Below are 24814 nucleotides of genomic sequence, written 5' to 3' on the forward strand. Positions count from 1 at the left end.
GGCTCTTCTTCCTCTGGTGGTTGAGGAGGTTTGGTATGGACACAACACAACACAAGGACTGAGCTGCCAGCCATCCAGGCCCTCTACAACCAGCACTGCAGGAGGAAGGCACAGTGGATCCTCTCAGACCCCAGAAATTCCAACCATAGACTCTTCACTCTCCTGCTGTCTGGCAAGCAGTAGAGGGGCATCCAGACCTGAACTAGCAGGTTCAGAGACAGTCTGTACCTGCAACTCATTAGGCTACTGAACTGCTGACACTTTTTGCTTACACACACACAATACTGTATAGTAACAATGGTGCACAATACCATGATTCCTTACTTCATGCATCTGAAAGGTTGTGAATGACTATTAGTTACATACTGTTTATTGTTTACCATCCATTGTTTACATTGCTTATATACACTGAATCACTTTAATTCATATCTGGACTGTGCTACAGATGTTTTCTAGCCACCAATTTAAACATTATAAAGGTCTTAAGACGTTCCGTAAAGATCCCCTCTAGACATGTATTAAAACATATAAAAATGTTCTAGTTGGAACAGTAATGTCTGTCTAATATGGCTTTTCCACGAATAAAGTATAGCTAAAATCCTTAAAATGGCATCTACTTCTCCCTCATTAAAAATCACAGAAACTATGAATATGTAAAATGTCTCCTACTTCACTGTAAAGTCCATTCTCAGTGTTTGTCCACATTACGCTTGTGTAAGTTGAATATTACACCAGGATTGGCTCCAAAATAGTTGTAATGTCACAAATCATGCTTGCAGGCCCACCCCTTAAAATTGGATTTTCAGTGAGCACAGAGAAACTTTCCACTTTCAACAGATGAACACGAAAACAGCCTTCCAGTGTCAAACACTGCACATAAACCATTCTGCACAGCGAAGCTCAAACATCCAACTGTAAGAGCAAAAAGGAAAACATCTTTTTGAGTTGAGGGGAACTTGAAGTTTCAATGGTGCAGCCTGACTTAGTAAATCACAAGTTTGAAACTATAGTAGTTAGAAGAACAGCGGAACAACTTAACGCACAAGCTTAGTTATGGACAAATAGATGGCGCAATCCAGTTGAGGGGTGCTGCAAAGTGTGACTGAACTTGTCAGGTGAAAAGACAAATTTCCCTTGAAAGACACAATCTTTTAATGAGTCAGATTAGAGTCTATGTTACTATAGATTTAGAAAACCCCTGTGCTCTAAGCACTGCTTCAGTCCCAGACATCCAGTGTCTATGAGATGCTAAATCTTGCTGAGGTCTGGAAAGTACCCTGCCTCCATTAAAAATCAGTGCAGCCTGATTCCTCAGCAAATTTGTGAAATTGATTTGGTGTGTTATAGCCAGCCACAGAGTGTGCAGAGCCAATCCACAAATTGCATGTACTGTGTGTGAAGAAAATAAGTGTGAGGTGTACAGATGGAAGAGAAAAAATAAGTAGGACCAGTGTGTTGACAGATACTGTGAATTTTATTCTTAATGGGACATTTGAAAACGGGATTTAATGCTGTTTTAATACATTGCTATGATGTGTTCAGCAAAACCACAACCTAAGCTTTCTACTTATTTTCCATACTGAATGACTTTTAAAGGCTTTTACTTTCAACAATATGGAAATCAGAGTCATAATATCACTATTTGAGTCTCAAGAGTAATTGGCCACACTGCATTTTCATTAAATTGGGAACTGATTGGAAGATTGTGGCTTTAACTAAATAAAGGTTGTCACCGCTTTGTACACTTTGAGTTTCAGAAAAAGACCTGAGGTCAAGGAGTGCTAAGTTGCCTCAAGAATGCTAATAGGTCATAATCATCTCTGTGTTTTCAGTCAAATCTGATGAAAAAGGCCACAGCGCTGGCTGACCTCTGATTTTCTGATTTGGTTTGTACTTTCCCCAGACTTGGCAGCCCGTGACAACGAGAGAACTGTAATAAGAATGATCTGACATGAGTATAAATACTTTCCATGGGTAATTGACCCTTTTCCTGGACACACACACTCCAACATCAAAAGGGTATATCCTCTAGACTCCAAGAGCCACTGATTAAACACATTTCAGAAGTATTTCCCTTCCATTTCCAGGGCAGATCTGGCAAAAGCATATGAGATGTGTTTCATTAAGTTGTATCATGAAATATAGTCCCTTGTGTGTGCGTGTGTGTGTGTGTACTGTATGTGAGAATACAGTATGTCTATGAATCTGCATGTGTGTTGCTCCATTTGTCTGTCTATGTATATCTTGCACTTTTTTAGCTGGTGAGGGGAAGTGACGTGGCGCATTGCCAGCTATGTCTCAGTGTTTCTCAAGAAAGACAAATGGCATTGTTCCAGGAGCAGATACCGGCTTTACTGCCAAATCCCTGCCGGCTGGACTGAAATTTCAGCCATGTAAAGAGAGCAGGAGTGGAGCAGGGCCTGACAAAAGATGACATTGGCTTGTAAGTTTTAGGCGATGACGCTCAGGGGGATTCTATTATGTGGCTGTCACACAGCATTAGGCGAGACAGCAAACACTTTCATGTGTGGATTACCATTTACCCATTGGAGATAATAGATATTTGCCTTTGCTAATCCATTCCTCTATTGATTTTTTTTCCCCTTTAATAACTTCTTGCAAGCAAGCAAATTTTAATAAGTGCAAGAATGCTGACATGTAAGAAGCAGGAACAAAGGACTGTGTTTGACAAAAATAAGCAGCTTATTATAGCTTTCCATAAAAATATGAGATATATATGATTTGTGACAACTTTATTTATTTCAAACAACATATACGTAGACATACAGTGTGATTATAATGCAGAAAATCTAATTTTTTTTTAGTACATGCAAACTGAGTTAGTCTTGAATTCAGGAAAATCTACATAATAATCTAGGAATTAGATCAGATCTATGTTGTGATACAGTATTTCTCATACCATAACAATCATTATTACATATTCAAAAAACCTAAAGTTGTCATACCTATTTTACACATTTTTGGTCTAAGAAAATGCTTTATTGCAATACATTCTTCCAGGTACATTTGCTTTACTGTTAAAGAATTCATAATAAAACAGATAAGATCATCAACAACATAAAAAACAGAAGAGCACCTCAATAATGCAACTCATCTAGCATGGTTTCTGTATCATAATGTGTAGCAGGGATCAGATAACCAAACTTTTATAAAACAGAACTTTAACTTTACACATGAAATTACATTTAAAGTTGATAGGAAAATACAGATGATGCTGCCCCAAATCCTCCCTCCCTGGCCCACAGCACATTATGATTAAACCCAATAATCCTTGACACAGATAGCTCCATTGTCAATATACTGTACATATAAATGCTATTGATGAAGTGAAAAAAACAATGTGGAAGGTTAATAATTCAGAGAAAAATAAGGCTTTTTTTTGTACAATTTTCTCCATTTTGTTTCAGTTGTATGGCCACTAAGCTAAAAACAAAGCCATGTCATAGTTCCTGAAACATTTGCTTTTTGGGAAACAAGGTTTTAACTTTAACGAAATTAGCAAATTTCAGTGAGAACTCAGCAGGTCAGACCTCAAGCTGAACCCAGATTCAGACGTTTGGTGTCTGGGGGCCCTTCGTCCTCGGCTTTGGCACTGGTGATGGTTGTTGATCTTCAGCAGCTGTGGATAGCTTTGGAGGCCTGTTTTCAGTCTGAACTTCAGGCTGAGCAACAATCTGGTAAGAGGTTCTGGGCGAAGGCTTGGGGCTCGGGGGAGTCGAAGAATCCTCAGTCGGGTGCATAGTCTCGTACTCTGGGCAGATGGAGTCAGGTTCCTGCTTGTTTAGCGAAAGCATCCTGATCTCCCCTTTATCCCTGAGTCTCATTTTCTTTTTGTTGCATCTGTGGCAGCAACATAATATGATGATGATGATGAGCAAAAGCAGAATAAGACTTGATCCTCCTGCTAGCACTGCTACAACTGTTTTGCGTGTGAAACAAAGTGAAATTGGAGGTGATGGTGATGGACTTTTACAGGTTGGACGAACAGAGTTACTCATCTCCTTGCTGACTTTGTTTGCCACACTACATGTAAAGCTCCTATCCCCTTTCAAATGTGCCAGTGATATGCTCAGTGTTTGTTTTGTTTCACTCGATAAGATCTTTTCATCAAGGGTCCATGAGAACGACAAACCCTGAGGTTTTGCTACATGGCAATTTAGATTAACAGCACTAGACTTGAAATCACAGACATAACTGAGTTGAGGTTTTGATACCTTGTCCATCATGCAGAGACGGCCAGTCCATGCATTCGTCCATGTACTATTTGGATGGAGCACATTTGCTTCGTAAATCCCTGCACTTGAGAATTTTAGGTTGTTCAGAAAAAGAGATCCGGTCACAGAGATGTCACCTGGCTTCCCAACAGACACTTTGTTTTGCTGTTTGTAGAAAATGATTGTACTATTATGGGTCCATCTCAGCCCGTCTGTTTTTGCTAGTCCCCCGTTGTCCAACATCAGACTTTGCCCAACTGCACCATAAAGGTCACAGATGTCCTTGTTAGCTGCCGAGAGTTTGATGAATCCTGATAGAATGATGACTCCAAGTGTGACAGCAAAACACGCCATGATTTTTGAAATGATGTCCTCTTTGGGTAGTCCTTGAATTTTATCCAAAAATTGCTTGAGTGTTGAATTATTTTTCTTATTTTTTCATATCATCTGAATACGTGCAGTTAAATAGATTCTTAGTCCACGACTTTCAAGCCCTGGTCCAGAAGCACTCCTGTCAAGATGACTTTGAACCAATAATACACGTGACATAAGTGACAAATTTAAAACCTCTCAAGAGAAGTGAATCTACAGAAAGGAGGAAACTCTATTTGTCAAGAGTCTACTTTCAGTTCTCTAAAGAATAAATAAACCTCTGTCAAAATCATGTGGCAACTCAGTGAATAAGTCAAGGTTACATATTTAAAAATATATGACTTATATACACAATTCATTGCAACAATTCCAAGCATGACCTGGTATGGAGCCAGAACAGCGACAGTAAGATTTTGGCATCGAAAATAAAATTTGGCATTGAAAACAAAGCCTGAACTGAAAAAGGACACATTGGCATAGACCTGATGGTAAAAAAAAATGTGGTTGAAACATAGCTGAGCAAACTACTACAATCTTGTGAAACTTATTCTTCTATTGGATGGCCCCACAATGTGTCATAAATAACTCTGGTTGAGATAAATAATACTTCAGTGTGACATGTAGCTTATATTCACTCTTTGGCTTGTTAATCTTAGAGTTGTTGAAAAAAGTTTTATAATGAGGTCAGTTAGGGTTAGGCTAAAGACAGAGTAAAGGTGTGGTGTTACATAGTCAGTCATAATCATTGCAATGCAATACCAAGTAAGAATTTCAAACCAAAATGTAGAAAGAAATAAAATTATATAAATATTCAGCCAAAAAGAAAAAGAAGAGAAAAGGGGAAGATAAAGCGTTAGATAAGGTAGGGTTCGGCTGAAGTCAAGGTAGAAATTTTTGATAACTCTCCCTGCTTTGTCCATTGACTGTGCAAGGCATTTCCTGGCATATGTCACTCAAACTACGCGTGTCAGTCAAACTCTTAAACCCCTGGCAGACCCATCCAACACAGTGGCTGATCTCAATGTGTTGAGTGGACTTTCTAGCACAGCTGCTGAGGGTCTCAAACTCAAGCCCATTCCCTTAAATAGTAGCTGATACTTAAACTTGTAGTATTTATTAATACTAGTGTATTATTATAAAGGGTATGTTAAAGGATAGGTTCACAATTGTCAGGTGTCCAAATGAACAGTGACGGATTTCAGGATACCCACCAGATTTTACTAATTTGGATAGGTGAAGTCTCATAACAGCTTCAGATAAACAGAATACATATGGGAGTACTGTGGATTTTGTCCTGCATCCACTACATTGAAAGTGCAGTGGGAAAGGATCTCTTCATGGCCAGTATGAACAAGAAGAATGATTACAGAGAGCAAAACCTCTTTCAGAGTTTATTTGGGCACCTGACCTAACTTGAAAAAATTGTGAACCTATCCTTTCATATAATTAATACTTATAGCTTTCTAAGGTACAGATTTCTTTGTAATATGAAGCTGTAGTAGTCCCAATGAAAATTACTTCCAGCAAACAAGCTCAACCTAAGTGTGCTAAGCTGGTGGCTGGTGAAGAAAATCCAGCATCGAGCAAGCGAAAGACACATTTTTTTCAGGAATATTGTATATTGTGTATAATGTTGTTTATCTATCAAGTGGCCAGTTGGTTGTACATGCTGCTCTGTGTCTGTTGGCTATTTAAGAATGCAACTGTTAGCTAATATGTCAGCACAACAACTTGATAAGCCTATATCTATATCTATATATACCTAAACATCACCTAATACAGCTTGAAATGTTAAACAACTTATGCTTTAATGTGTCATTTATGCATTAATTTAGTCTGTGCTTATTTTAAAACCTATGTGAAACTGCTGAGGTGAACACCTTCCTCATACTTACATACTGAGTGAATATGGATTTGGAAGACACCACCATGTGTTCTGCAAACAGCACACAGCCAACAATGCACAGTATATTAAGTTGCTGAAATAATATTAAAGGAGTTTCAAGATTTATTGTCAGTCGGATATTTCCCTGCTGGCTTTTGTATTATTTGCCATGGTTATTGGTTTTTGCCTGTCAAAGAATACAAATGACTTTGATTTGTCTGCTCTCAATTGGTTTAGTCATGGCTGCCTTTTCGGATAAAGCAACTGAATAATGAGAGGCCACAGCCTCATGTAAATATCTGCTGCAAAATGTTTTGTTTTACCGTGTAGCTAAACAATAAAGTGGCTATGCCGTCAATTAAAAATTAAATGATTTCAATACATTTTCTCTTGGGAGAAGAGCTGTTGTGCAGAAAGTCACAGATAAATACAACTTTTCTTTTAACAGACAATAACTGAGGCTCCAGCCAAACCCAGTAATAGTAGGCTCACTGGTTCTAATCCATCGAAGTCTCCAAGTTACACATAACTTAGCTTATTTGCTCAGGTTTTGTATTTGGTGAATCTCAAATTGAGTTGGTATTTTTTCATGTCATTTATAAACAATTTGCCATTTAAATGTACCCCAATCATCATAATCAAGTGAGCTTTCTGTAAATCCCCTGAAGCATTTCCAGAAAACCAGAGTCATCAGTTAACATCTAGAAATACCCTCATCATTCCATAATTCATGGCATCTACAACGCTCCAAAGTACTACTAGAACTGCATTGGCTCGAACCTCACTAGAATGAGTTCATTTTGCACTCCACAACTATAATTTCATACAATTAGCAGTGATTCACAATCTTTCTGTAACTCTCTGCACCTTCAAAGATACTCACAGCAAGAACACCTGTTTCTTTTAGTTTCACCGTCATTACACTTTTTCCTACCCTGAGGGAAGAGATTGATGTAAAATGTTAGCTAGTTGGAGGGGGCGTATTGAGAGCTGAATGCAATGAATTCCTAGTTACAAATGTTGTAAAGATTATATCTTCAAGAATTTTCCCTGCCAGCTCACAAATAGGAACATGTGTGTACTGTGCTTGCATGTGTGTGTGTGTGTGTGTGTGTGTGTGTGTGTGTGTGTGTGTGTGTGTGTGTGTGTGTGTGTGTGTGTGTGTGTGTGTGTGTGTGTGTTGAGCTGAAAGCAGCAGGTTCATAGAAACTGGTAAAAAAAAAAAAATGACATATGGTATGCTTGTGTTTTATATCATAGCTGACATGAGCCAAAGAAGGTGCCTATTCCCATCTCTCCACCTTTTTGATCAATGTCAGCAATACTGTACCTGGCAACAAAAACGTGCACAGAAACGCAATGAAAATTGTCAGCTGGAAGAGTTTCATGACCCAGCTTTTTACATTCCGCATTTCAGCACCCACTGCAATTAGGTTGCCAGGAAAAGATCAGTGCATTGAAAAAAAAGGTGTTATAGGTGTTATATAATGATCTGTTGGATCCCATTAATTGTATACATGCAATTCTGAAAAACACCTCTCCCTATTAAATCACTTCCCATTAAGGAAAACTATTCTGCAGGAGACAAAAATGTTCATGAACATGTGCAATGACATTTCAAACTCTTGTCTGCGGTTGTAGGAGCCCAAAATGTCTCTAAGTATTATTTTATTTTTTGCTAGGTGTTTCAGTGTATTGAATTTGACATGATCTTTAATTTAAGGGTATTAAACCATGTAGAATTTTTTTTAAACATACAACCCCCCTCCTCCCACCCCACCCCCCCCCCCCCTCCTTTAAAGGTAAAAAGACCTGCACAGTTCATTCAATATCAATAGCCGTTATATATGAACTCCTGAAAATCAGGTGAGAATCAGGTCCTGACATTTTCCGGAGTTGCCCTTTCAGACCCTGGGTGGAGCGAGCAGAAGTCAGGACATCACCCAAAATATGCAAGGTCACGTAGCTGGTTCGAGTCTCTTGCCATTCTTTGAATTAGTCTGACGATTTTGACGTCAGCCCTTACCAACAGAAGTTAGTAAATGACCCTTCTTCTTCACCCTCTGACGTTTGTATTCTTCCCGTTTTGTGCCAGTCTCATGACAGAATTGTCATCAACATGCTTGCTGTGAATTCTCCAGGAAATTACTTGCTGTATTCATACATGGGCTCAATCAGACATTACATGGACTTTGTACTTGGGAGCTGGCTCACATACACTACAGCTCCTCAGGGTAATGTTGGGATAATTTCAGGGTTGCAGTGAATGAGTGAAAGGGGACAATGTGAACACCCACACCCTAAAAGCTAAAAGTCAACACTTTAACCTCACAGAAATGTTTCATTTCAATGTGCTGGAGCAGAGCCAAACAATGAAAAATATATCACTGTCCTAATATTTACAACCTGCATAGTAAGAAGATAAATCCTGGACATATTATTTGAGGATGCACATGGCGCTGCTCCATGAAAGCTAAATCAACTACTCTGTGCATTCTGTTACACTACAAATGTTTTTCTCATTCACAATCTAATTAAACTAAAAGATAATCAACAACAAGGGATATAATGACCATGATTATTTTTCTTGACAGGAAAATAATGATACTTCATTTGTGACATGATTTGCTCAATGGTACCTTCTTATTATACAACATATCAAAGCACTTTGTGAGTGTGCCATGCTTGTGATCATCTCCATCTGTTAGAAGTAAACAACTGTCCTGCTTCTGTTCACTTCTGCTTGTCATTCGGTGTGTTTCCTGTTCTTATATCATCTGCGGAAGGATTTCTTCATACTAGACTGGTGTCAGAGATGGAGAAGAGGAACTGAGTTGCAGTGTCTGATGCCATAGTGCCATAAGGAGTCAAAGTGTGGCAAGTGGCAAGGTTTTCCAAGTTCAGTATACTGGAAGAAAATATTGTCGGTGTACTTGGAAGCTTTTAAGGAAACCAAAGTTCAAGTATATCCAATTATTATTGTCCAGAGAATTCTAAATGAGTTTACTATAGCTTACGGTGACAGCAATCATTGCCAAAGACAAATTGCTCCTCTTCAGTGACTCGGATTTTATGCAAACAGCACCCTCTCTGTCGGATATCAAATCAAACTCAACCGTTTTATCACCCTTTTGATTCCCTTCTGTAATATGCCCTCTTAATTGGCTACAAAGTAAGGTCTGAATAGACTGGGCATGGGTTAATTGGCCTCAGTTCCTGGTCCCTCAAGCCTTCAGGCAGGGAGCCCGTCTGCCTAGCTGATGTTTAATTCAGGGGCCCAGATGGAGGCGTAACAGCCTGGCTGTCAGATGCTTGAGTCGCACTTTCACCAGACGTGGCTGTGGCTCTGGATGGCCTCGGGGGATGAGGGGGTCTGGGTGGCACCTCCTGCTCTCAAAAGTCAATGTAATCTGGGCAGCAGTCATTGCAATAGAATTGCCCTAAACAAAGGATTTGCATGTGCAGGCTACAGTAAGTCAATCCACACAGAGCTTTCATGTAGAGTGCAACTTTAGGGAGATTTGTGCTGCTGACTTGGAAACCCTCTTGACAGTGCTGACATTTGAGATAACAGAGAGCCCAACAGGAGTCCAAAATGGAAGTTATTAGGCATGTTAAACCATTCAATTTTATATAACCCTTCTCTGCAGAAATATAGACCTCCACACAAGAGGTTTGCATCCAGTTGTGACACAGGAGTTGGTGGTATAATATCTCTTAAATAAACAGTATCAACTTTTGTAATAATAATAATAATAATAATCTAATATGTTTGGCTAGTGCTAGCATGTTAACAGCACGCAAGCTAACAAGTTAGCTCACCAGCCTCAGTAGCATGCCAACTAGCTATGCAAGTACAGTAGTTTGTGTAACCAAACTTATCAGACATGAAAATTAATTTTGCTGTGCCACTTTATGGGCACTAGCTAGCTGCATAGTCAAGACCTCTCTATTTTATCTATACACTCTGTAAATTAAGGAGGCCCTCTCTCAGACTACCAATTTACAACTTCAAACACATTGGTATACTTGATTCCAACTTTCTGAATATATGTGCACCTCTGCTAGTCCTGCTTTGACCAAATGAGCAAGTGTTACTATATGAGATCTTTTCTAAATGAATGATTAATTGAGAGGCTACAGGTCACAAAGTTAATAGACACATGTATGTGCATTAACATTTGCAACATAATTAACCTTATTCACCATTCAACACCAAAAGCAATCTCATCAGCCAGCAGTGCATACACACACATAATAATCATATTAGCCCTTTCATTAACATAATAGTGAGTAATCCCTCACAAAGCTCTTGTGTTTGGAATATGTGAGAAGCTGAATGCTTTAAATCCTGGTCACAACAACAATTCATTCAAGTTGTTTAGACAGTCATGTGGTTATCATACAGTATCTGTGCCAACAGAAATAATGTTTGTTCCTGGTAAATGCAACCTCTAAAGTTGGATCCTTGCTCACCCCGTGTCATTCAGGCCTGTAGCACTGTCAGCTAAATCCAACGGGAAATTGTGCATCCCACGAAAATATTTGGGTAGCATCCATCCACTTTGGGAAGCATCCAGGAAAATTTCCTCCTTTAAAAAAAGATTTTCTGTCCATATGTTAGGACTGCAGTCTCTGTAGAGTATTTGGCGTCAGCATCATTTAAGAAACATCTTTATTTGGGTGTTGTGTCTGTCAGCATGCTTAGTGTTGGTCTGATTTATCCCAGTTTAAGAGGGAATCTTTGACTTTGAAATTGTGGTTTTTCCAATGAAATATGTGAATCTCTGTTTCATCTGTAGGTGTTTTAAAGTTACATGGGAAATGCTCAGAGTCTGGTTCAGTCTTATTGGTTTTAGGAAGTGTATGAGCATTTTGAGTGCTGTTGTGTTTCATTGACACTATGAGTGTTTGTCATTATGGCTGATTTAAAACAAGCACTCCATGTCCCCCACACAGGCAACAGAAGAACAAGGAAACAATTTGTCACATTTTTAACTCAAGAGAGGAATCTTTTCATCATATTTATGTACAGTTATATCCTGCATAGCTCAGTACTTCCCCCATTCTCCCTTGCTGACACAGAGGCATGTTTGAATGGTGCTGGACTGGTAATCTGGCATATTGGGCATTTTCCTGGTGGGCTGATGCACCTTGGGGCCATTATAATTTTAATTTTTAATTTTAATTTTTTTTTTATTGCTAACGACCGGCCCATAAAGCAGGGGCAGCAGCCCATTGGTTCATTTTCTATCATGACACCAGGCTGGCCCAATTACATTTCTTACTGTGGAGCCCCCACCAACACCCTTCTCGCCACCGCTGCCACCCCAAAGCAGTCAACCTGGGGGAAAGACTGCTGTATACTTGTATAGGCTACTGAAATTTTATTAAATAATTTGAAATTATACTTCATCTTCTAGCAGAGCTTTTCTTTTGACAATAACTTCTACTTGAGTATGGATATTGTGTACTCCACAGCCACTTCTGATCACCAGGGAGTCAGTCAAGAGTGAGTGAGTACACTTGTCCACAGCACTTACTACTCAGCTTTGTAGTAGTTTGGAGGAATAGTACAGTACAAATATTTAAGGGGACAACAAGGATGGTGTATGAGCGATTGTGGGGGGCCAGTCTGGGCCAAAAATGCCACGGCCGATTTTTTGTCCCACTACAGCCCTGTGTTTGAATACTTCAGCACAGAACTGGACTGATCACAGTCACTGCAAGTTAAAGTCACTCCCACTACTTTCCCAAAATGGCTGTAGAGACAAAAGCCAGACCTTTTCTTTTGACAGAGTTCAAGAGATCACAGTTTATATTTCCTCTTGCATTACATGGGTCTCTAAATTGTCTGGTTTTGGTGGTGGTGGTAGGGGGGGATTCTGTGCTTCAAACACAATATGGGCTGGGTCTTATCATTGTTGACTGCTCTGGTGCCGCCATCAAGGAGGAAGCTGCTTATATCATCTTTGTTTTGCTCGGACCCAGCTGTTTTTGTTCACCGCGTTGACCAGCTATCTGCTGATGCAGAGGATCTTTGATGTGCGCAGGGAGGCACTGCATAGAGGGGAATCACTCCAGCACGGATGACCCCAAAACCTACCTCCCATCAGTCTGTTGGAGTTCAAGTTTAAACAACTGGGATGGATTGTTTTTGTTCCTCTTTCCCCTTTTTATGGATGCAGGGCATCTGTTCTCTGTTGTCTCCCCACACTAGCCAATGAAAACTGAGAAGAATATTTAAATTAGATATTTAGTGGCTGACCATAAACTCTGGACATGAACAACTCACAGCATTAAGTTAATGCACTTGTGTGCAATAAAGTCCAATCAGAAAAGCTACATTCCCTGCAAGTGTAAGTTTATATGTAAGATCTTTTGGTCCATCAAAGCCAATTCTAGAAATTCCATTAAGGTTGTTAAGAGTTTGCCAGACAGCTGGACAGAATGAACAAACACTTGTTCTCTGAGATTTCACAACAGATTTAGTCATTCGTACTTGCCTGAAGGTTATCCTGTGGTCTTCACTTTGCTTTTATGACTAATGAACAGTTAATCTTCCACTGATGAAACATCCCACTTGTTCCAGGTCCTTTTTTTTTGTTTTCTGTGTGTTAACAATTCTGCCAAACCTGAATGTTATAATAAACACCATTCTGCTGTTACTTTGGCTTTTGCTTCTTTCATGTACTCTTTTGCATTGCTGTGCACTTAGAGTGTAAAATTAAAATCCATTTTATGTACCTTGCTTCCCCTTTATTCTTCTCGAAAGATTTTCTCCTTTTTCTCTCTGCTTTGTTTATCACTTCTTCACTTCACTTCACTCCACTTCACTTCACTTCATATTACCCATCATAACTTTCAACACAACTGGTCACTGCACATTACCCATCCAGATATTTAAATTCCATAATTACCTGCATGCAGATTAATGCAGTCAAGCTGTTCAACTATTTTTTCAAAAGCAAGTGCACTATCAGTGATGTAGTGAAAGATGGATGTTCGGGTTGAAGGGTGTGGGAGTAAATCAGGAAGCATGTGATTAAATGCTTGAATGTATGTTTAAGTGACTGTTGAACAAGCTAAAATATAGTGTGAGTCAGCCTGGTCAAAATAGACACAGTACCAGGCTGTAAATCCCTGCACAGCTGGAGGTGAGACATAGCAGCCTAAGTGCAATGAAAAATGGATTATTTCATCGTGTTGACAACCCATAAGAACACATTGTCAGTTTTATTTATTGTTAAGGTCTACTGCACTCAAGATCTGGGACTACTGCTTTGTCAGACGGTCTGTGTAACAATTACCTGAGGAATCCCACCAAAATTTAGCTGCAGTACTTTAGACACTTTGTTTAAGTTTGGTATAATAGTATAATTGTTGATATTTCTCTAAACAGTGGAATGTTGGGTCTTGGTTCTCTTTAAAATGGAAAGATAATTAAAAATCAAAGTGACTGAGGCATGCTCAAGATATACAGTACCGCAGCAAAATCCTGTTATTCCAGGTAGAATAAAGGGATTTTGTATCCTTTCAGGTTCCTTTCATCTCTCTAACTTTCACTTTCATTTTTTGCAGAGCTAAGCCAAATAGTGCACTGTTTAATTAGTAAAAACTGGTATAATGAGTCACACCTGGTGGCAGATTTCAAGCACCTTAATTGGGAGTGGAGTTTAAAGTAGGGTTGTGTTTGGTGGCACCTGTTCTTTTCTTCGGGAGATCAAAGAAGACATTAGTCTCACTTTTGAAATTTTGAGATATTAGCATTTAAAATTTGTTGAGCATAATGATGGTGATAGACCTGCTATGAACCTGAGTCAAAAATATTGGGTTCCAACAATGGCTGTGGCAAAAATCACTGCCTTGTTCACTCTTTCACTTTTCCCTTCATAATAAACACTCAGTGACTCAGACTCAGTGATATTTCTGACACTTATCATTAATCATCATAACTTTGTGATAGCACTGACACTGACTATAAACTGTGGGGCATTGCATTCTCGGACTGATAACATAAATTAAAGTACATGCAATGGATTGGCATGAATGTGGATTATTTTTGTTCCATTGTTACAATTTCTGTTTGCCCTATATAGGCTTAGATCCTACATTTCATCAAATTAAGACACTAAAACAAAAAGCACAGTAGAAATAGTGCACTATACAGCATAGTCTCATGGCACAGGGACTACCGCAGAAATAATTTGTTGCTCCAGCTAGGGGAATTTATTAATACTCAGGCTTGCAGCTATAAAAGCTACTCACAGGCTGCAATATATACTGAGCGCCATTGGAGACTATTATTCATAATTGTATCAACAAAGGGAGTCTCTCACTACTCAGCAGTATAGCAATGTTCTTGCCCTTTTTCAGAGTCTGCCTCTGACAGGCTCATTTTAGATAAACACCCGCATTCTTGGCATTTGGCGACCAATCAATCGGACAATGACAAACACATGACCGTGACAATAGTAGAGCCTGTCCTCCCAAGAAAAACCACCCTATAGGTCGCCAAAAACAACCTATAGTTACATTTGACTGTCAGACGTCATCTAGCAACTGTAGTAATTATGACCCAGAGAAGTGACACTGTTCAGATGAAGTCTATATAATGTGACTTGCTTATTAGGAGGAGGCTGGTTGGTTGGATGACTAGATAGTTAGTTAGATGGCAAAAAGTGGACTTAGCTGCAGGAAACAACAAACACTATAGTGTGTCCTAATGTATGCAACAGCATTTCCCAGCTTTTGAGTACTTTCTCAATCACGTGCTGTCTTTTAATAGAACTTTAGGAGTATAAATTTGTAGTTGATTTTACAACAATAAGAGTCTGAGTCTGTGTGAACATAACAGAAAGATGTTCCTTAAAAAAGATCCTTATTTCCAAAAAGTGAAAATATTTATTGAAGCTTTAGATATGCACAAAAAAGACAGAGGTAAAAGTGGCTGTAATGACAGATTCTTACGCAAAGGCTGCAGTGCTCTGAATACAGGCTTCATGATTCTGCAGGTCTGGCAATGCCCCTTGCTACATCTGTACATGTTGGCCATTCATCATCTTCATTCCTCTCTGCTACTTCCGCCTGGATTAGATTAGCTCACATGAAGACAGGATGCCATATTCTCTACGCTCTTTGAATTGCTTAAATCCTTTTGATGTGGGTTCAAATGTGAGAAAAGATCAAGAGATCAAAAACCTAGTCACATCCAAGAGATAAAGCCGTCGGTCATGTCTGTCAGTTGACTCAGACCTGTCAACTCTTCTGTTCTTCCTGGGTTTCTCCTGTATTTTCCCCTCTCCTGCTGTGCTCCTGTTTCGTAATTTTCCCTGTAAATCTCCCCTATTTCCCTCTTTTTATTTTTACAGTCATACACAGGGCTGTAGTGGAGACTGAATGCACATAAATGCCTTTTACCTACCTCTCAAATTTATGCAGACTTTCCATCACTTTACAGCTGTTAGTGGCTCAGACTGGCTTCCTACCACAGTTTCTGTTGTAGCTTCCCAAGCAACCCTCTGTGCTGAAGTTAGCAGGTAAACTGGAGACACTTTCATGGGACAAACAAATGAATCAGAGTTCAGAGGATGATATATCAACCAATCAAGTCTATTTGTCACATGTAATTATATAAGATACAGTCAAAGTGAAATATAATCCTTAATATAATCCCTATTTAAATAAAATAGGAATAGTAATAAATATACTGTATGTGTATGATTGGAGGGGGGCACTCTTAGGCAGTGACCTCATTTAGGATCCTTGTGGCCTGAGGGTAGAAGCTCTTCCCGAGCCTCTCAGTGCTGCACTGGTGTATTTGTTACCTTCTCCCCAACTGCAGCAGGGAGAAAAGGCCATTATCTGGGTGGCTGGGATCCTTGATGATTCTCCTAGCCTTATTCTTGCATCACCTGGTGTAAATATTGGTCCTGTTCGGTGTTGTTTCTGTACCAGGCAGTGATGTTTTCCGTCAGCATGTTCTCGATGGTGCAGGAGTAGAAATTCCTCAGTATTTGGGGGGATACCCAGAATTTCCTCAGGCATCTGAGGTGAAACAGTCTCTGCCTTGCCTTTCTCACCACTGAGTCAGTATGCAGCGCCTAGATTAGGCCCTTGATAATGTGGACATCAAGGTACTTGAAGCTGTTCACTCTCTCCACCGAGGACCCACTGTTATTAAGAGGGGCGTGGTTTCATCCCTGATCCTTCCCAAAGTCCACTGTCAGCTCTTTAGTCTTGCCAATGTTCAGGAGTACATTGTTGTCCTGACACCAGTGGGTCAGGTCCTTTGTTAGCTGTGATCAGGTACACTACAGTTGTGTCATCAGCAAACTTGATGATGGTGTTGGAGTTGAAAGTGGCTACACAGTCGTATGTGTACATGGAGTACAATAGGGGGCTCAAAACACAGCCCTGAGGTGCTTCGGTGTGAAGGATGAGGGTAAGAGGTGTGTCTGCCTACCCTCACCACCTGGTCTCCCCATCAGAAAGATCCACATGCACAATGAGGTCCTTGAGCTTTGTGACGAGCCTGGAGGGAACTATGGTGTTAAACACTGAACTGTAGTCAATGAACAGTAATCTCACATAGCTCCTAGCTTCTTGTCCAGGTGAGATAGGGTGGTGTGGAAGACGTGTGCTATGTGTGTCATTTGTCCACAATTCCTGTAATTAACACCATACAAGTTAAAGTTCTCCTTCACGCTCTGTCAATTTTTTAAAAGGAAGCCTTTTACATTTTCAGAGTTAGTGAAGGAATCAGAAAAGAGGAGACAGAAGTGGGGAAGAATAGCAGGATGTAATAGTGTTAAAAGAAAAAAAAAGAGAAAGCAAAGAAGACGCAGCTGACTCAAGATTGCAATAAAAGTTTAAGGAGGAAAGAGAAACACAGAAGCAGGTGTTAGGTGATGGAGTGACATGAACAAATTCAAAGCAGGAAAACTGTAAGGAACTTACACCTGTATCTAGATGAATTACTGCTCTGGTAAATACCCTTGAAGGCACAATCTGTTTGAAAAATGTCAAAATGCAAATCCAAATGTACACTAAAGGTTATCCCCACTAACAAAAGTCAAAGCACAAGATTGAAACCTGCTATAAAAAGATTTACAGATCTTTTAATACCGACACCAGCTCTACACAACAACTTGATTAACGTGTTTTCTTAAGCTGTTAAAATGTTGTTGACCTCAGTAACTGTACCTTAATTAAATAGGTGAAATGCCAAAAAAAATCTCTGGTTTAAATATATAAATACTTAGGAAACTATTTTCCCATTCCTGACAAAAGGCATGTTAGGAAACAACAAAGCGTTTTGCAAGTTGTGTAGGGTGGACTGGTAGTGTGTTGGTCATGGTGGGGAAAATGATGTTAGCCAGCATGCTAAGTCTGTTAAACATAAGCGCGCCCAAGAAGCCACAAAGAACACATCAACCATAGTTTCAATTACAGCAGGGTATGCAGTAAAGACACCTGGTGATTAGATCTCTGGGGCCGAAAAAGGAAACTATTTTCATAATGTAAAAATTATGGTCAGGTGGGGTCCCAAAAAATCTCCCTTATTCTCAAAGCCCAGTGTTGACAGGTATGGTTGACTAGATCTGACAGCGCAATAGAAAGGGTATGCTCTTGGTTTGGTGATAAGGTTGCAGGGATTTGGCAAGTGAACCAAGACAGTTTGGCTCGAGCGACACTTGGGTGCGGTCTGAACTGATCAAATCCGCACAAACAGCTATTTGCATACAAGAAATTCTTCAGCCAAGGGGATAAGCCAAAAGGAAACAAGTTATTTTGGAAGTGATTGTTCTCTTCCCAGTTCTTTTGAAGTGTTTGGCCAGTGTCTGCTTGTGTCTTCAATGAGCGGATGACAAGGATGGAGCCTTTTCAGAGATTAGCCAGTATCAGATTCAACAACATCCAACCCTCTCAATCTTCCTGCTGAAAGACATCCAGGCTTTTGTGGTTTTGTTTTGGCAAACTGATGGTACAAGAGGGGAAAAACACAATGGATGTATGAAGGTTATATCTAACTTTTTTTTTTACAGTATTTTTCTTCATTTTTCTTTCCCTTTTTGAAATATTACTGGTGAAATGAGACAATTCCCTTGGATGGGATAACAACAACACGATAACAACATGTGATAACAGCTCCAGAAAATTAAAATTACTTTTCATATTTGGCTGCATGAAAATTGTGAAGTACTCCAAGAATTCTGAACCTAAAAATGTAATTAAATGCTATGGTTGAGTTTGTTTAACACTGGGAGCAAAAGAAAATCCTATTCCCTCACATACCCTTGCCAAAGTATACACACAAACTTCACAAAAATGTATCTTGTCTCAGATGTTTTTATATTTTCTGGCTTTTAAAAACAGCTATATCTCATTAAATTTTTATCACCAAACCCACAAAGAAAGAGGCCTTCAAATGGCTTCCTGTAGAGTGTGTCTTATCTTTGCTGACCAGAGATTTATTTAGCAGAGATCAAATGATTTTTTTAAAAAGATATGGTGACCAGTAAGAAGAGGTCATCCTCTTTGTTCAACCATGACACTTTCATGTAGGTTAAAGAGCTTAAAGCATCCTGGTATGGTGCCCTACTCGTGACAGCAGAGACTTGACTGTCTGTGGACATAAAGAGAGACACAAAGGGGGGTTTAATTTAATGCAGGAAGGAGGCCATTTTCTCAGTTCCTTGTAATCCTCATGCTCCTTGCCCATGGGTTGTAATCGGGTTGCAGCATCAACTTCGCCAAGCATTCCTTGAATACTGAAGCTTCTGTGTTTTAGTTGTGGGTAAAGTTAAGACAGAGGAAGAGCCATTTGGCTGCCTAAATGGCTTGAAAGAGGATAGTCTGTTGGTCCTTGGCCCAACAGAAACAAAACAGTAGGATTTCCAAGTTGCCTCTTACAACATGCACAGACTGCTTGTATGATGTGATGCACAAGCATAAGGAATCAATGGGGAACTGGTACATGGACTTGAATGCACAGAATTATCCATATTTCCTCCTTGCTCAATAAAGATCAGCTAGTCATTATAGTCTTTCTGCAAATATATTTCATCCCAAAACTTTCAGAATGTAAGTAAAATGTACAGTATGTATTTCTTAAAAACATACATGTTACAACTCCATCACAGCCCCCTCTTCATCTTTTCAGGAGTTGAATTTTCACACTAGCAAATAAACTCAGCTTGATAGGTCAAACTGATGTTAAAATATGTGCTTTTTTTGAGACTGCAGTCTGCAATCTTTGTGGAGCATGCAAAATCAAAACATTGAAAGAAACCAGACTATACATGACAAGAGTAACTTGATAGACAGATGAGTACCCAGTTTTGATGAATGAGTTATGCCTCCTCCAATTAAAGATCAATAGAACTCAAACAATGTCTACATGGCTCTTACAATAATTCAAGTATGGCCTACTTTCACTATAATCTAATTATGAAAGTGTATGTAAATGCACATAAAAATGAACTTTTGCTGTACCACTACAACAGTCTTCAAGTCCAATGCAAAAGAGCTGCAGCCACAACCCCCTCGTCTCCATGACAGACACTTGACTCCCCCTTGTACTCTTCACACACACCCCAACGAACAGATACAAAAACTGGGCCCATGTCAGCGCCAATAAAGGACCATCACTCAGCTGATCCAAGGCCATTTTAAAGAGGACATAACATGCACATTTCCAGGCATATATTTATATTCTGGGGTTCTACTGGAATATCTTTGCATGATTTATAGTTCAAAAAAATCCTTGTTTATCTTATACTTACCCTTTACACAGCCCCTCAGTTCAGTCTCTGTCTGAAACAGGCCGTTTTAGCTCCTGTCTCTTTAAGGCCATCCTCCTGATGAGCCCAATTGGTTAGGTCCTGGAAGCTGCCCACCAGAGACAATGTAAACAGTAGTAATCGGATTTTGCTTCTTTTTCTTGTTCTTTACTCTAAATATAGACTTCTCAAATACATACATACATACATGTTTGAATCCGATCCCAAATATGAGACTGGATAACGTGAACAACCTATTTAATAACCTTAGCAACAACCTTAGCAACAAAGACTACAGAACAGACGGCCGTTTGTGGGCATAGGCAAAAGATCTGACGTCAGTTTGATGGAGAAGTAGAGGTAACTTTGCAAATGGAGCGTTCAGAGAAGGCTGAAGCCCTGGGTTTTAATTGAAGGTGGCATTTTTACATATGTCCACCTCAAGTTTTGGGACTGTGACCATGTTTAACATCCACATTATAACAGTATGTAAATGAGAGGAAATCACAAAAATCATGTTATGTCCCCTTTAAAAGATTAGATCACGGAAAAGATGACATATCATCATGATTAGAGGACTAATAAGCGTTAATCTATCAAATTTCTTTTGTACAATAAACTTTAAGATATGAAGAGTAGTTAGTGATCTTACAAAAATCTACTTCATGATCAGGACATATTTTGAATTTTTGAATTCTGAATTGATACCAAGACATCTTGTAAGCCATTTTTCCCACCGAGTCTAATCAGGTAAAAAGGAAAACTGGAGAGAAATCATCATCTTTGACCATCATACTCTAAAAGAGACAGATGGACACAAAACAATACATTTTCACTGACAGAGGAGTGCAAAAGTGAACACCAAACATATTCCCCAACATACTTCAGCCCGCTGTAGAGCCAGAGGGAGCAAAAGTAAATGGGAGAATTTTAGTGGGTTGTACCTACAAATCACAGAGATAGTGGGCGCAATTGTAAATCTTGTGGATGGAGAGTTGAAAAATGTGACTCCATCTGCCCTGCAGTGGAATGCAGCGTTGTCTACGATAAGAGTGAGGTCTCACTGTAAAGCCTGAACATGCCATGGGGGCAGAGGCCTTGGAACCATTGCTGATCTAATGATATGCTACACTTTTACTTTGCACGTCTGCCAAAAGAGAGAGTGCTGGAGAGGAACGAAAAGTATGAGAGAGAGAAATCCCCTATTTAGAAAAGCATTATTTGCAAACATCACTGCAACAACAAACTGAGAAATGTTCATCCTAGAATAAAACATTTGTGTGCAGCAGAATTATTTTTTCTTTAGCTGCAGATATGTCCCAAAAGATCCTCGGTAGTTTTTGGTTTCAGGTCAGCACTGCTATGAAATTCAAATAAAATTTTGAATAGAAACTTCACCTGCCATTTATAATCAGAAATAATGAATTACAAAAAATGAGTGAAATCCCTCTCTAATCTGGAATAATATCATATGGGCCAACAATGTGTGTCATATGACCTATCTCGGTGTCAACCATGGTCTGCCAAGTATAGCTTACCGACCACAGGTAACATAGAGTTCAAGGATAATCTGGGGATAGCAGAGGTTTTATAAACTCCCAGCATGCTGTGTTTGTGATAACATTCCCAAAAGCCTTGACAAAATATCGCCTACGGTTCCAAAATCAGCCTGGAGCGATTGAAAGTAAATTGGTGTTTTTCTTTGGACAGTGCCAAAGACTACAGCTCTCAGGATACTCAAAATGCAATCAAATTTGGCATGTTTGTAAAGGCTTGTAAAGTGATGTTGAATACTTCCCTGCAAGCAAATGCCTCTGTACTCATTACGACTTAAGGTCTTTTCATGTGGTGGTGTCTACGGCAGATGATGGAGCTTTTGAGATGCTGAATTGGGACATGACAGATACAGTATAGAGAAATCATAGGACATTGTTGACCAAATGCAGGAGAGATATATTGGAGGGCAGTGTATGTGGCTGTGTGAAATATCTAAAGTTCTGCTGACTAGCCTCTGATACTCAAAGCTTAACACTTACTTCTATTATTTGACCCTACTTACTCAAATTAAGTTTATTTTCTGTCTATAGGTTTAACAGCTGTTGTATGAAAGCATGTGTTTGATGTACTGCAACCTTGTTTCTACGTCTACACTTATAAATATAAAAGTGCATCTGTTAATGTTATAGTGTTTTCTAGCTGAGTTGCACCAAGACAAGAACTTCTTTAAGCGCCTCTTTAGTCTTTTGTATTTTCTGCATGAAAGAAGTCATGTCACTGCAATTCTGTGCAAGAACCTTGCTTAAACATCTTTACACTACAGTAACACAAACTCTGTTAAATGTTGCTGCACTTTTATTTGCTGGGTAAACCTTACATATACTGTGTGTTGATTGTCTTAGCCACTTACAGACTTAAAAGTTTTTTTGTTTGTTTTGTGGGGGTTTTTTCTGAGCTATGTGTCATTTCAGTGTAGTATTGAGAAATTAAACCTGAAAAGCGTGATGACTATTAATTTTTAGCAGAAGATGTGAATGTGATAGCATACTGTAAAAGACGACATTCACCTGCTGGACAGGCTAATTTTATTTAATTAGGGCCCGAGTACCGAGTGGTGGGAAGAGTCCACATCATCAGATCTTTCACAAAGTTCACATCTGAAGACAGGCTAATACTGAATCATAGTCATAGCACTACCTACTGGCAACAGGAAGTTATAGGACCCATACTTACTAACTTACCAACTACTCCTAGCAGGTTAACCAGATCCACCTTAAATTTGGTCCACTAAGTTGTAAGACCCTGATGATGCTAAATAGTAAAGCTTTTGAGTTTTCATCAAAAGTTGTTGCCATAATGACACATTATTCAGGAAGCTGTGTGGGTCTTAGGGTGTGGCAAGGGGGCTCTATAGTGCCCCCTAATATTTTAAATGGAGGAGTCCTCGAGGTAATATTTCACCTAGATGTACAAAATTCGGGACGCAAATGTAACATTTCCAGGCCTTAAAAAAGCCTCTGGAGCCACAAACTAAGACCAACAGGAATCAGCCATTTTGAATTTACTCCTCATAGAGAATTAACCAGAGCGACTTCAAATTTGGTCTGTGTTATCTAAAGACCTTTGCGATGCGAAGTTATCAAAATCTTGAGTTTTCATGGAACACCCTTGACGTGGCATGGCATCCTGGCCATGAAACAGGAAGTTGTTGTAACTCCATTGGCCTTTGTCCAGTCTGCCCCAAATTTCACATGCATGATAGGAGTCCAGGTCTGAACACATCTACATGTCAATAGTATCTCTTATTGACAAAGGTAATCATGGCGTTGCACTCATGTTGTACACATCAAAATCTTTTCCCAGACATGACAACTACTGCAAATTGTTTACTCATACAGTTTGTGATGAACCACTGTTAGAAGGAACTTTTCTTTATTTACCTCTAATTTTGTCAAACTGTCAGCCTTTGTGGGTTCTGTGGCAGACCAGGGTAAAAATAGAGCTATTATTTATATATTTCCTGCCACTCATCTCAGTCTTTGTGAGTTAAACCAAAACACTGTAAATCTGTTGCCAGACGATTTGTTTCCTGTTGATATGCACAATATAAGCGCTTAGGATGGGATCGATGGTGCTCAGCCAGCTGAAAGCAATAACTTTGAGAGTGAATGCAAAACATTGTAGGGACCGAATAATTATGTGGCAAAGTCAGACCCAAAGGGTTTGTTGTTTATTGTGTCAACGCTGCTTATTCACTGACAAACACTGCTGAGTTGGAATTTTGTTGGCCGACTCAAAGATTTATGAGTACAGATCTAACACAAGCATATTTAACAGAAGAAGCATGCTCTGTAAGCTGGTTGATTAGCAAGCAAAATTGGCAGGATGTCTTGAACTCAACACAGCTGGTGGCAGTTTAGGACCCAGTCCACTCTACTCTGTACAAACTAATCTTGAAGCTCAAAACATTAAAACAGATAGCAGAGTTTTTCCACAATATCACTGTCCTGACCCTCTGAATTAAGACTGAGAGTCAGTGTAACAGTGACCTGACCCTCACCACTCTAATAAAAGCCAAATGTTATCAGGCTTTCAACAGAAGCTTGGCCCTGCGATCCTTTCCTCTTCCCTGTTTACAGGTACAATGACCCTGCTCTGACCTTACAGACATTTGGTGAGTAACCCTAGTTTACCTCAGGACCAGGGTCAAGAGGGCATAGAGGTCAGCCTGTTGATTTCATGCTCCAATTTAGACTGTCACACACAGATTACAACTGGAGACAGCTAGAGAGTAAACCTAAAGCAAAGTTGTCTTTGATTTTTTTTTCTTTTAACAAGGCTTCTACATTTCAGAGAATTGCCTGTGACCCTTAGCAAAGTCATTACGCGTGCATGTAACTGTAGCTTACAACTAAGCAAAACAATTAGGTCATCAAAGATGCTCGGGCAAGGTACCACTGGAGAGAAGCTAATGTGGAACGCCTCTACTTAGCTGTAACATTTATCTGTTACACTGTTTGCTTTACTCTGCACACATGTCT

General features: G+C 39.5%; 1 protein-coding gene across 1 annotated transcript; it reads right to left on the reverse strand.

Annotated features, from left to right (window-relative positions):
* Nucleotides 1-2738: 2738 nt before the first annotated feature.
* On the reverse strand, nt 2739-4760 carry LOC121897738. The gene has a single exon (XM_042412440.1). It carries the CDS (start codon nt 4587-4589, stop codon nt 3570-3572), a length of 1020 nt encoding a protein of 339 aa, XP_042268374.1. The 5' UTR covers nt 4590-4760; the 3' UTR covers nt 2739-3569.
* Between the last annotated feature and the right edge of the window lie 20054 nt (nt 4761-24814).

The sequence above is a fragment of the Thunnus maccoyii genome, chromosome 5, assembly GCF_910596095.1.
Source record: "Thunnus maccoyii chromosome 5, fThuMac1.1, whole genome shotgun sequence".
In the NCBI taxonomy this organism is placed as follows: domain Eukaryota; kingdom Metazoa; phylum Chordata; class Actinopteri; order Scombriformes; family Scombridae; genus Thunnus; species Thunnus maccoyii.

What these genes read in the sequence shown, in the direction of transcription:
- LOC121897738 (XM_042412440.1), bottom strand. Translation starts at nt 4,589, where the DNA reads ATGGCGTGTTTTGCTGTCACACTTGGAGTCATCATTCTATCAGGATTC.